Here is a 13,819-nt window from a genome sequence, read left to right as displayed (position 1 = left end):
TCATTTAGACAACCACATTACCTATATCATGCGGATGAAGACACGAGCAAAATCTAGTTTAATATCGATTGCTTGTTGGTTAATTTACTAGAAGTTCTAAGCTAAGCTTTGCTGACATCTGCCTGAGCATCCTCGAACTTACGACGGCGCCTTGTGGAAGCTACCAGGAATTTTGTCTTAGTCCATACCTGTTGCAATTATGATACTCTTGTACCTAATTATATTAATTTCTAGATGCCAGAGAAACCCTATTACTAAGCCTCCGCTGTCCGTCAATCTATTCGTCGGTCTGTTTGTTAGCGGGCTGTATGTATCTCATGAACTGTAATAGGTATGGTAATGCTGGAGTGGCAACCTCGCACTAGGAAACCTAGCGTTGGAAGACTTCCCACTTGGTTGACAGACGACATCAAACGAGTTCCAGGGAGCTCCTGGATTTAGGCGACGCAAGACCGTGGCGTGTGGAGGTCTCTATTTAAGAGCCTTATGCCCAGTTGTGGACGTTAGGCCAATATGTACAAGGGGGTCAAAATGTAATACTAAACATACCTCATAGTCGTTGGAAAGAACTCCACAACCAGATATTGGTTCAAATTCACCATCATTTGGGCAATCGCCATATCCGACGCAAACAGAGCTACCATGATCACTTTCGAGCTAGCCCATCTAAGTCCTAAGGTCACCCCCACAGATATCAGACCGCAGGCAATGTAGAGGTTCTTCTTCCCCACCCTTACTACTAGGACACTACTGATGATGACTGGTCCCAAACAAGCAGATCCTAGTATCATACTGTTTATGTACGTTGCTGCACCGCCCACGACCTGAAAGAGGGGTAAATAATATTATACTGCAAATAATCCATACTAATAATACGATGCGATGTCTGCCTGTCCGTCCATAGATAACAAATACATAAACGGACAGACCATATATCTGTTACCTTTTACGATTCATCCACTTAACCGATTATGACGAAACTTACTATTTCTATCAAATTTCTATCACACTAATATTATAAAGGCGAAAGTTTGTATGTGTGTGTGTGTGAGTGTGTGTGTGTGTGTGTGTGTGTGTATGTTTGTTACTCTTTCACGCAAAAACCACTGAACGGATTTGGCTTAAATTTGAAATGGAGATAGATAATATCCTGGATTAGCACATAGGCTACTTTTTATCACGGAAAATCAAAGATTTTCCACGGGATTTTGAAAAACCTAAATCCACGCGGACTAAGTCGCGGGCATCAGCTAGTTGACCATAATTATTTCAGGTTTTTCAATTGGTGAACTTCGTAAATGAGGAGAGGACCTGAAAGACGTTATTTAATACAGAGTTCTTGAAGTATAGGGACGTTGGTGCAAAATTCAATCCATGAGACTCCTAGAATTGGTCTCCAGCACGACATCTCCAGCACAATCGGTTGTTCTACAAGAAATGAGCCTCAATAGCTCAACCGGTAAAGGAGTGGACTGAAAACCGAAAGGTCGGCGGTTCAAACCCCGCCCGTTGCACTATTGTCGTACCTACTCCTAGCACAAGCCTGACGCTTAGTTGGAGAGGAAAGGGGAATATTAGTCATTCAACCTGGCTAATATTCTTTTAACAAAAAAAAATAAGCGTAAAATATAGCATACGTACTGGTACACAAACTTCGGTAACATTGGTGCTTATCAAGGCCAAGTCATGAGTATAAGAATCCAACATGACACACAGATCTTGGCTGTCTGTTCTACTGTAATGTTCTACGATTGTCGACAGTTGAGGAAACCATAGTCTTATTACGTTGTATCTGGAACAAAAGCTAAGAAATCAATAAATAAGTAGACAAAAGTTTGAGATGCATACAGCTTATTGTTAAAAGCGCAGCACTTTTTAAATGCTTTTAACCCGACTGCGGCAAAGGCAAAAGGAAGGGTTATGATTTTGATTTTTTTTCTCTCTCTCTCGTCTGGCTTTACAAAGATTAGCCAATGTCAAGTTTGTAGTTATTTATAACAAGTTAGTTAAACTATACAAGTTGGTAGGACCCCGTCTGTGCCGGCGCTCGCCGACATACGCACGGCACCCCCTTAGTAGTTCAGTCAATATGCAAGGAATAATTAGATGCCCTCCGAAAAAAGACCTACCGTAATTTGACATAATGTATGTCAAATGTATGTATGTATGGGGCATGTCAAGAGGTCACAGGAAAAATAAAAAGGTCGTGCTGATTGCTGATTTTGAGAAATTCAAAAATGAATAAAAAAAAATTGAAATGCTTTTTTCTTGGAAACTATTAGTTTTAGGAAAAAGTTTTTTAAATAAAAATGTAGAGGGCATTGCGAACTACATTTTTTGTCATTGGAGTGACGTCATCCGACTTGAAATACAAAAAGTAGAGGGCGCTAATGGATCAGAAAAGTGTTTCAACGCTATTTTCGATAGGAAAAAATGATTTTTTTATAATAATGTAAATTGGAAAGTTGTTCGTCACAAAATTAGCTACAACTTTTATTTAAACAAAATTTTTATAAAACTTACTGTTCTCGAGGTACAGGTGAAAAAGTGCAACGTTATTGCATTTAGTTAACTAAATGAAAAAACAAAATTGTCGAATAAATGTGTTTGTTTCAAAAGAAAGAAATAAACGTGATGCAAAACATAGATAAATTCACCTAAGTTCAAATTTTTGTTAAACAAAAGTTCAAATTTTTTGATAAAAAAGTAAGAAAACAATTACTGCTATTTCATTTGAATTAAAACAAGTGTAAATCAAAAATTTATAACACCCCCGACAAGTGAAGGTTACAGTAACTAGAAAAGACCGAAAAGACCTGATAACTTTCAAACGGCTGAACTGATTTTCTTGGACTATTCCGCGCCTACTATCTAAAGTATCTGAGTTTTCCAAAACATCATTTTCAAAAAGATTTTCAAATAAATAATTATGTATTTAGGCAACGTCCATCTTGACAGCTTGACATTTGTCAATTGACATAGTATTATGAACCTAACGGTTATCTAACCTTCTTTTCTACAAGAAAACTAGAAAAGAGCTGATAACTTTTAAACGGCTGAACCAATTTTTTTGGATTATAGCTAAGAACACTCTCGATCAAGCCACCTTTCAAACAAAAAAAAGTAAATTAAAATCGGTTCATTCGTTTAGGCGCTACGATGCCACAGACAGATACACAGATACACAGATACACAGACACACAGATACACAGATACACACGTCAAACTTATAACACCCCTCTTTTTGGGTCGGGGGTTAAAAAAGATAAAAACTGAATGGCATTAGAACTGTGCAACGGCACGGTACATAATGTACAATTTGTACACTTCGACAAGTTCCAGCTCGAAAACGGTAAGTTTTATAAAAATTTTGTTAAAATAAAAGTTGTAGCTAATTTTGTGACGAACAACTTTCCAGTTTACATTATTATAAAAAAATCATTTTTTCCTATCGAAAATAGCGTTGAAACACTTTTTTGATCCATTAGCGCCCTCTTTGTATTTCAAGTCGGATGACGTCACTCCAATGACAAAAAATATAGTTCGTAATGCCCTCTACATTTTTATTTAAAAAACTTTTTTTCTAAAACCAATAGTTTCCAAGAAAAAGCATTTCAATTTTTTTTTTATTCATTTTTGAATTTCTCAAAATCAGCAATCAGCGCGACCTTTTTATTTTTCCTGTGACCTCTTGACATGCCCCCTAACGATTCATTATGTCAAATTGCGGTAGGTCTTTTTTCGGAGGGCAATTTGCAAATTGACTGTACTATTAGAGCGCTTTCCAGTCAGTTTTAACAAAAAAAAAACACTCCAAAAGGCAGAGCACGCCCGCCAGTTAACACCAACACAGACGAAGTCTTTGATTTTGATTGGTTTGTGTCTCAAAATGGCTAACGCCCACTGAGATTTTTGTCTCTGTCATTCGTATGGGATTACGTAACAGAGAGAGCGCTGTACTAACTTCTTTCCGTGGATAGAGCATAGGCATGGACAAAATAGAGGGTACAAAATGGGGTAATGCCTAAAGGGGAAAGTGGAAGCTATAAATAAACTGAAGTATTAATTTATAAAACTGCGCATTTAACTGAATTGAAAAGCAGTCTTAAAGGTCATGACCTTTAGGAGACACGTGTCGTGTGGATGACAATAGGTGACTATAGTGCCATTGAGTCTCTAATGAAGAAAGTGGGAAGTGAAGTGGGCATTAGAATACTCTGGTGTCATAATATGGCAACACAGTTGAATTAGACTCATTTAGTTTGTTTTCATGAGTACTTTAAGAGGGCTCTCTCCGTCACTCGTTTCATACAATCGTAGTTCCAATTTCATTTGAATATTAAGCAACCAAAGTCCATGAAATTTTGCAGACATATTCAGAAACTAATATATATGTCTGTGGTTTTCCAGATTTCTGTTAAAATATTCGGTTTCAAAGTTAAGCGGTCTTAAAAATTTTCATACAAATCTTTGAGCCCCTGTAATTTTAAAACTACATATTTTTTGAAAAATCTAAAACTCCACAGACACAGATATTAGTTTCTAGAATATATCTGCAAAATTTCATGGACTTTGGTTGCGTAATATTCAAATGAAATTGGAACTACGATTGTATGAAACGAGTGACGGAGAGAGCCCTGTTAAAGAAAATGACAAAAGAGTAATGTTGGAGATGGAAGATTTTGGATGGATGGATTGATGGATGGATGAAGGCCTTTGAGTCTCCTCCATGTTTTGTTTTCATGACGTCATTTTCAACCGTAACCGTCAAACAAAATAAATGGGAGTTTAAGTTATTTTCAAAAAAAGAATATGTCCATTTTATCAGTCAGGTTATTTTGAATTCCATCAAGTACCTACCGAATTACGAAGCAATTATCGTGATTGTGTTTCCCATTAAATGGCTGCCATTTAATTACCATAATAATTGTGCTTTATTTCATGTTAATTGAACTTTCAAATATACATACAAATTATCTGTGAATAATATCTATTAATAACTGTCGCAATTAAGACAAATTGGTGTTATTTTCTACAACAATCGTTCGTACTTAAACAAGTTTTTGGTTTTTTTTTGTTTTGTCATCGACATAGTACTGGGCTGTACTGGGCAGGTAAAGCTGACCTTACTTAAAGCTTACTGCCAGTCATTTTACACGTGCATTTTAAACTGGACAGTCCGGATTAGTTTTAATTTATAGCTCGTTCACACAGGCTGCGTAAGCATAGACGTAGCGCGTACCATTGCGTTGTAATGTATGGAACTGTATGAAACAGGACATACCGCTTACGTAGCGTGAACGTTCACTTAGACGTAATACGTGCATTTACGTCTACGGGTTTACGCGCGTCACTACGCACGTGTCACGTGTACGTGCTGCATACGCAATTGGAGTGAATCGGCCATTAGTAGGATTAGTTGTTAAATTAATTTAAGCTAGAAATAAGTACTAACATAGATTAAGTGATTGTTGTTGTACTAACACATAATTATGGGTTACGGCCTGAAATAAAAGTTTGTTTATATGTTTATAGTTCTTTACCTTAAAAACAATAATACTTCCTCGTACATACAAAATGTGTACTCACAATAGCAAAGTGAAGAAGCTCATGACACAGAAAAGCAGCAGATATAGGCCGCGGGGTTTTTGGAACATCGGCTTGACATTGTGCAGGCTGGCTGTGAGCATGCCCGCGAAGTTTTTATTCGGACTATTTTCCGGTGTCTCGTCTATTGCGTACGTTTTCTTGTCTTTCCATAAGTCTTTATACTGCAAAAAATCACATCACACTAATGTTATAAAGGCGAAAGTTTGTGTGTATGTATGTGTGTGGGTACGTGTGTATGTTTGTTACTCTTTCTTGCAGAAAACTACGGACGGATTTGGCTGAAATTAGAATCGAGATGGATTGATTATACCCTGGATTAACTCATAGACTACTTTTTATTCCTGAAAATTAAGAGTTCCTACACGATTTTAAAAACCTATATCCACGCGAACGAAGTCGTGGGCATCACCTAGTAGGTATATAGATAAATCACCGACATATTTTCATCATTGACATACTGTAGTGTGAGACGCCCTACAGTACGATGGACTCCGATGTAGAGGCTAGTGAGAAGTGACTAGATGAGGAAGGCTGAGGACTGGATGTGGTAGCGCTCTTTTAGAAGGCATATGTCCAACAGTGGACGTCCATAGACTGATGATGATGACGATACCATAGACACGACGTTGAATTCAAATATTCATAAATTACATGGCGGGTTGGTCCAAATGGACCAATTCCGACGCACTGTATTATATCGTCATTCGTCTTGAGGCCATTATAAGGCAATCGATATTATATATTATATATTAGATTATATACGACATAAAAACGTACCCACCGAAATCTAAACGTGGTTTTTAATTTCTAATAAGTATAAGATAATAATTAAATTTTAAACATGTATTTTCATGAGTTTATAAGACATAATTTGATGGCTTTAAGTAAGAGCTTTTACAATAACTAGGAGAACAATAAACCATTTCAAATTTGAAAAAAAAAATTGTAGAAAGTCCACCAAAATTCAAGAAAAAACGGCCGTGTTGAAATTGGCCTGATTTTCTTTCTCTTTTGAATCATATAAGTTTACCTCATTTCCATGCATTGAAACAAATACATGATCTCCACCGCAAAAGTAATACAGAACCTATTTCACGAAAATTATAGCACCAAGACAATAAGACACTAAACAATAATATATTGGGAGATGGTATCAGGTGCTATGACGTCACAACTAGGGTTGTCACTTGTCAGTGTGTTGCTAAACTGCAAACTATTAAGGACAAAGATTGTTCAGGGCCTGGACTCTCTATGTGATGTCTATCTTGACAGCTTTTTCTGCAAGACCTGTATAAATTTACGTTATAGGACCCAGCTGTGACAGATGATTATTGTGTCCTTCCCCGGGATGTGGCCCAAGTTTACACCAAATTTCATTAAAATCGGTTCAGTGGTTGGGCCGTGAAAACGTAGCAGACTATATGACAGGATAGTATGGATTAAAAAGTTTTTGGAACCTCCCGACTGCGGTTTGCATTGCATCTTTTTCAGCCCGCTCATTAAAACGAGTAAAATCAGCTATTTTGATTTCTTGAAATTTTTAGTATGACGTATCATTTATCATAATCGGTTAGAGTAATTATGGGCGGACATTTATACATGCCTACAGGTCACACCCATATAGGGTATATAGGCCCACAGCGTATATAGGCCCTCCTTTCAGGCTTCAATGCAGTCCCGTTAAAATAAGAATTAAAAGTTGGTAACCACATTCTAAATAAGGTAAGGTGGTAAGTGGTAACCCTAAGTTCAAAGTTGCCAGCCATAAATACCGATATCGAATGGCGGCAATATTCTTAGAATTTATACGAACGTTTCAACTTCTCCGGCCGCGATAGAACGCCAAAGATTTATGCGGCCTTAACGGGTTGTTTGCCAGGTTATTGTTTTGCATGTGTGTTTGCGCTTTTATGGGGAGGGCGTAAAAGTTTGATGTATTTTGGCCAATATATGATTTGTTTCTTACGGATTGGATCAAATCCAAGGCTGCCTTTCTAACAGCCAATCAGGCACAATCATGCGACACATTTCTCTCTCTCTCTCTTTCTCTCTTTCTCTCTTTCTCTCTCTCTCTCTCTCTTTCTTACATACAATCTAGACGATGTCTGTGTGGATATGCATTGATATGAGGTTTTTAATCTATTTTTTGATTTTATTGGATAAAAGTTTATAAAAAGCTTATATATTATTTTAGGGTCATAAGCTATTTCCATTCCAGGTTTTAGCCAAATCGGTTGTGGCGTGAAGGAGTAACAAACATCTAAACATTTACATTTATAGTATTACTAGAGGATGCCCGCGGCTTCGACCGCGTGGATTTCGGTTTTTCTTAACTCCCGTAGAACCTCATTGATTTTCCAGGATAAAAAGTAGCTTATGTCCTTCCTCGGGAATCGGGATGTATCCTAAGTTTGTACCTTTCATTAAAATCAGTTCAGGTTGAGCCGTGAAAACGTAGCAGACAGACAGACAGACACACTGTTGCATTTATAATATTAGTATGGATTAGACTTAGGAGCCTTTACGTCTTTCTCATCGATAAGGGATGTGAAAGAAGAAGAAAGGGATGTAACTCTCTAAATGGAACAGTTCATTTTCGCAACTCAGCTTATGTCAGATCTGATGGAAGAGTTGAATGAGCTAGGATTTGACAAGTGTAAGTTAAAAATTTATAACACCCCCGACAAGTGAAGGTTACAGTAACTAGAAAAGAGCTGATAACTTTCAGACGGCTGAACCGATTTTCTTGGATTACAGCTAAGAACACACTCGATCAAGCCACCTTTCAAACAAAAAAACTAAATTAAAATCGGTTCATTAGTTTAGGAGCTACCATGCCACAGATAGATACACAGATATACAGATACACAGATACACAGATACACACGTCAAACTTATAACACCCCTCTTTTTGGGTCGGGGGTTAAAAATGAAATGAATCTATTTCTGAGAATCACAATCACATCAAACACATCCCTCGCTACACAACCCTGTTGGCAGCCTTAACTCGTTTGTTTACTAGGTTATTTATTATGTTCGCGCCTTTACTGAGGAGACGTAAAACTTTGATGTATTTTGGCCAATATATAAATTTGCATGTGACGGATTGAGATCATGTATACGAATTGCGTTTGAATTGTAAGTGATGTGAGCGGAACTAACTAAAAGACTCGAGGCATTTTCGTAGCTTAGCTTAGGTAATGTCAGATCTGATGGAAGAGTTGAGAGAGCTAGGATTTGAAAATGAAACGAATCTATTTGTGAGAATCTCATCAAACACATCCCTCGCTACACAACCCTGTTGGCAGCCTTAACGCGTTTGTTTACCAGGTTATTTATTATGTTCGCGCCTTTACTGAGGAGACGTAAAACTTTGATGTATTTTGGCCAATATACAAATTTGCATCTGACGGATTGAGATCAAGTATACTAGTTGCCATTTCAAAAGGGGCGTGTGATGTAAGTGATGTGAGCGGAACTAACTAAAAGACTCGAGTCATTTTCGTAGCTTAGCTTAGGTAATGTCAGATCTGATGGAAGAGTTGAGTGAGCTAGGATTTGAAAATGAAACGAATCTATTTGTAAGTATCAAATCCCTCACTACACAACCCTGTTGGCAGCCTTAAGGGGTTTGTTTGCCAAGTTATTGTGTTCGCGCCTTTACCGCGGAGACGTAAAACTTTGATGTATTTTGGCCAAGATACCTATCATTTTGCATGTGACGGATTGAGACCAAGTATACAAGTTGCTTTTCTAATAAGGATGTGAGTCATACATCTAGTATGACTCACATCCTATGTTTATATGACAAAAATCTGAAGCGCGTTTAAATAGCTATAAATTTTATATACATTCATTATGTAACGCGTGTGTCAAAGAAACAAATCTCCTCTACTCGGAAGGCTCAAGACTCAAAGATCGTAAAAGCTCGCAAATAGAATTACCAATCAGTTATAAAGGAGTTCCTGAAGAAGAATCTAATCAACTTGTTAATAATAAATACGCCACTTTGCATGTACGCCAGGCAACGAGAACAACGTTTCCCTTGTTAAAAGCGTTATTTAATATTCATTTGTGTGCTTTGTGACGCAGTCGGCCTTAAGACAATCTCGTTATAAGCCAGGGATTATAGGGGGATGGGAAAAAAGTGTAAAAGCGGGAGGTTTCTTTGTCGTTCACTGTCCGCTGTGAAGAACATACGAGTCTTTATTCTGGAATTTTAGTCCTTTTAAAAGAAAAATGGAACTAGAAAAACAAAACTATCTAACTATTATAAAGCTACTTGCTGATGCCTGTGACTTCGTTCGCGTGGCTATAGGTTTCTTAAAAATCGGGCAGGAACTCTTCAATTTTCCGGTATAAAAATTAGCTTATGTGTTAATCGAGGGTATAATCTATCTCCACCAAATCCGTCTAGTAGTTTTTGAAGGCGTAACAAAAGTACACACACACATACATACACACAAACTTTCGCTTTTATAATATTAGTGTGATTATAAAGCTTTTACTATACCCTACAGTTATAATAAGGGCAGCCAAGCGCCAGTCTATAAATTACAAAATAATCTAATTGACTAGCACTTACTATTTACATTATATTACGTTACATATATATATATATATATATTACGTTATATTACGTTACATATACATTATATTACGTCTATTAGATATAACTGGCTCCAAATAGCATGATTATCATCATCATCATCAACCACCAGCTTACTAGCAAGCACAGGAAGTCTCCTTTCAGAATGATAAAGGTTAGGCCACAGTCTACCACGCTGGCCAACCGCGAATTAGCATAGTAGACTTCACACATCTATGAGAACATTATGGAGAACTCTCGAGCATATAGGTTTCCTCACGATGTTTTTTTTGCTTCACTCGCACTTGACCGTATTTGCTCTAAAATTCGAAACCAATTTTGACCAAACAAGAATAATTTCAGGTAATATAAAAATTAAATTAAAAATTTAAAAAACCCCCGACACATAAACCTCTAAAAAGTAAAAAAATAATAGGTAAGTATGTATGGGCCCTTTAAGAATAGTATAAATAGTAAAGTTTTTATCCAAGCGCTCGTTGCGCCAGGGGACCGCTACCTATCATAAACTATGAAAGTCATCTGTTGTAGAAAGAATAGTTTTTGTTAACTTTAGCGGTCCCCCGACGCAACGAGCGCTTGGATAAAAACTTTACTATTTATACTATTCTTAAAGGGCCCATACATACTTACCTATTATTTTTTTACTTTTTAGAGGTTTATGTGTCGGGGGTTTTTTAAATTTTTAATTTAATTTTTATTTCACGCTTTTTAAACTTTTATTCATAAATTACCGTTTATTTGTGCCATTCTAAAACCCAATTTCTATAATAATATAAATCCATCGATGTATAAATCCAATAAGGCAGCTAATATCTCTTCAAAAGTAACATCAATGTTATGTTAATTATACGTTCCATGAAATATTTTTGACCGAACATCACTAAATCAAGAATTATCTGAATGACTCACATAGTTTAACACGACCAAAACGAAATATCTGTTTCTAACATGTCGTTGCTTTAAAAATGTGCCCATTTTACGTAGTCGTATAAATAGTTCGCTTTTCAAGATATACCTACGATTAAATTGAAATCGACTTTCACCCGATGAAATAAGGAATAAATTGGCTTGTATTTCATTTTGTTTATTATTGCATGTAAAATTTTTATTTGACATAACTTTCAAAAACCGGTCAAGTGCGAGTCTGCCTCACACATGAAGAGTTCCGTACAAGTTTTTTTTTCGTAATGACAATTCAGTTGTCGGATTTTTCTGTTTACTTGGGCCACAGGAGTAGAGTACTTGGGCTATAAGATATTGCTACCTGCCTTTCATGATTCTACGTAAACGGGAAGTACCCAATTTATAAGTTTTGATTCTCTTGAAAGATGACACACAGACAGACAACGAAGTGGTGAAGGAAAACACCGTCAGGAAACCTGCATGCTTAAGAGTTGGCCATAATGCTCCCTTAAAGGTGCGTGAGGTGTGCCAATACGTGCTTGGCCAGTGTGGTAGCTTCTAATTCTGAGAGGAGACTTGTGCTCAGTAGTGAGCCGGCGATGGGTTGATCCTGATAATGATGAATTTTAAACGTATTTTGTCAAAGTAAATAAGCTGAGTTCAAGCAGATAAAATATAAAGAAGGTGCGCCTAATGCATCATCCAAACCTGCGCGACAAAGCGACTACGATGCGGGAACCTCAGCCGCGCGGAGGGTCATCGCCTCCCACGATATTTAATGATGCCATGCACACCTACGCGACTACAACTGTCGAGGCTACAACATTTTTTTTTTCTCTACAGATACCTACTGAACCCTAAAAATAGTTTGACTATGGTTTGGGTTTGGGTTGATTGTTCGTGGCCTTTGGTTGACTGTTGGATATTATAATTGAATTGATGTTTTCTCGTTTAACTGTGATTATAATATTTTATAAATTAGAAACTCCGCGCCTACGATCCAAAGTATCGGAGTTTTCCAAAACATTATTTTCAAATAAATAATTATGTATCTAAGCAACGTCCATCTTGACAGCTTGACATTTGCCGATTGACATAATATTATGAACCTCTGTTACAATAGTGAAAGATCCCAGGGCCACCAGCCGTCACGTATTTTCTGACGAACGAAATGTGGACGATTGAGTAGTGTTAGTATGTACTAAGAACGCATGCCTACAGACCTGCTAGCTTGCTTAGACGGCCAATTTTCAGGTATCAGGTAATCAAGGTACATAAATACATTACTTACCTCACGTAAATTCTCCAATTTTTTTAATTTTTAGCTGTTTTTTTAAAATATTAATAATTAATTGACATAAGTAAACTATAAGAGAGTGAGAGAGAAGTCAATATATCCTAATACATGTCTTACTCAGTCTCATGCGCGTAGATAATGATGCCCTCGCGCTCAAACCCACAGAGGCATTTAAATTGAATTTAGGGGATGATTGGCCCTCTGGATCGGTCTGTCTTCTCGTAAAAGGTTTTAAAATAGTTGTCTGGTGGACATATATAAAAATGGAGCATCAGAATTTACGTGCAGTTAAGTAATTACTTATTTTGGGAGCTTTAAAGCGTCTGCAAAGCAATACGGCCGACGCGGGAAGTGTCTGGGAGTATTGGCGACATATTTTTAAGGAAAATATACGTAAAAATCAGTTTGGAGAATTTACGTGAGGTAAGTAATGGTTTTATGTACCTTGATTATCAGATACCTGAAAATTGGCCGTCTAAGCAAGCTAGCACGTAGGCTAGGCATGCTTTCTTAGTACTTACTAACACTACTCAATCGTACATATTTCCTGTGTCAGAAAATACGTAACCTCTGGGGGTCCTGGGATAAAAGTAATAAGAAAACCAGAAAAGAGCTGATAACTTCCAAACGGCTGAACCGATTTTCTTGGATTATAGCTAAGAACACTCTCGATCAAGCCACCTTTCAAACAAAAAAAACTAAATTAAAATCGGTTCATTCGTTTAGGCGCTACGAGGCCACAGACAGATACACAGATACACAGATACACAGATACACAGATACACAGATACACAGATACACAGATACACAGATACACAGATACACACGTCAAACTTATAACACCCCTCTTTTTGGGTCGGGGGTTAAAAATCATCATTAACACGCTACTCAAGAGGAAAAATCACACTAATATTATAAAGGTGAAAGTTTGTATGTGTGTGTGTGTGTGTGTGTGTGTGTGTGTATGTTTGTTACTCCTTCACGCAAAAACTACTGGACGGATTTGGCTGAAATTTGAAATGGAGATAGATAATATCCTGGATTAGCACATAGGCTACTTTTTATCCCGGAAAATCAAAGAGTTCCCACGGGATTTCAAAAAACCTAAATACACGCGGGCGAAGTCGCGGGCATCGGCTAGTATTATTATAATTTTATTCAGCACTCGTAAAATTATATTGAAGTCTTCACGCCGTTTAAAGGCATCAGCGATAATTTTGTTTACATTTAATTTAATTTTATTACTTAGCGCCCCCTTTCGTAATGAACCACGTTGCGTGAAGGAAGTAATCAAAGAGGCCGCCTGTCACACCGTCACGTAACGAATTAACGCAATAATTTATTAGATAATTCAAAGATATTAGACAATAATAATTATGATAGAAAGGACAAAGGTACAA

The 13,819-nt window shown here is 37.1% G+C and overlaps 2 protein-coding genes across 3 annotated transcripts in view; one reads left to right on the top strand and one right to left on the bottom strand.

The window, feature by feature from the left end:
* LOC123875801 (hemicentin-2-like) overlaps positions 1-13,819 on the top strand; it is a 357,222-nt gene that overhangs the window by 69,155 nt on the left and 274,248 nt on the right. The gene's annotated exons all lie outside the window — the stretch shown is intronic.
* LOC123875800 (synaptic vesicle glycoprotein 2B-like) overlaps positions 1-13,819 on the bottom strand; it is a 46,805-nt gene that overhangs the window by 7,535 nt on the left and 25,451 nt on the right. For both annotated transcript variants that reach the window (XM_045921840.1, XM_045921839.1), the window contains exons 6-8: positions 5,590-5,771; positions 1,642-1,792; positions 550-824 (exon numbers count right to left, since the gene is read on the bottom strand). In XM_045921840.1, the coding sequence (XP_045777796.1) occupies positions 550-824; positions 1,642-1,792; positions 5,590-5,771 (608 nt within the window). The remainder of the gene's footprint in view (positions 1-549; positions 825-1,641; positions 1,793-5,589; positions 5,772-13,819) is intronic.

This window comes from Maniola jurtina, chromosome 20, assembly GCF_905333055.1.
Source record: "Maniola jurtina chromosome 20, ilManJurt1.1, whole genome shotgun sequence".
Taxonomy (NCBI): Eukaryota; Metazoa; Arthropoda; class Insecta; order Lepidoptera; family Nymphalidae; genus Maniola; species Maniola jurtina.
Note: the sequence above shows the minus strand (reverse complement) of the source record. Positions and strands in the feature narration are given on the sequence as shown.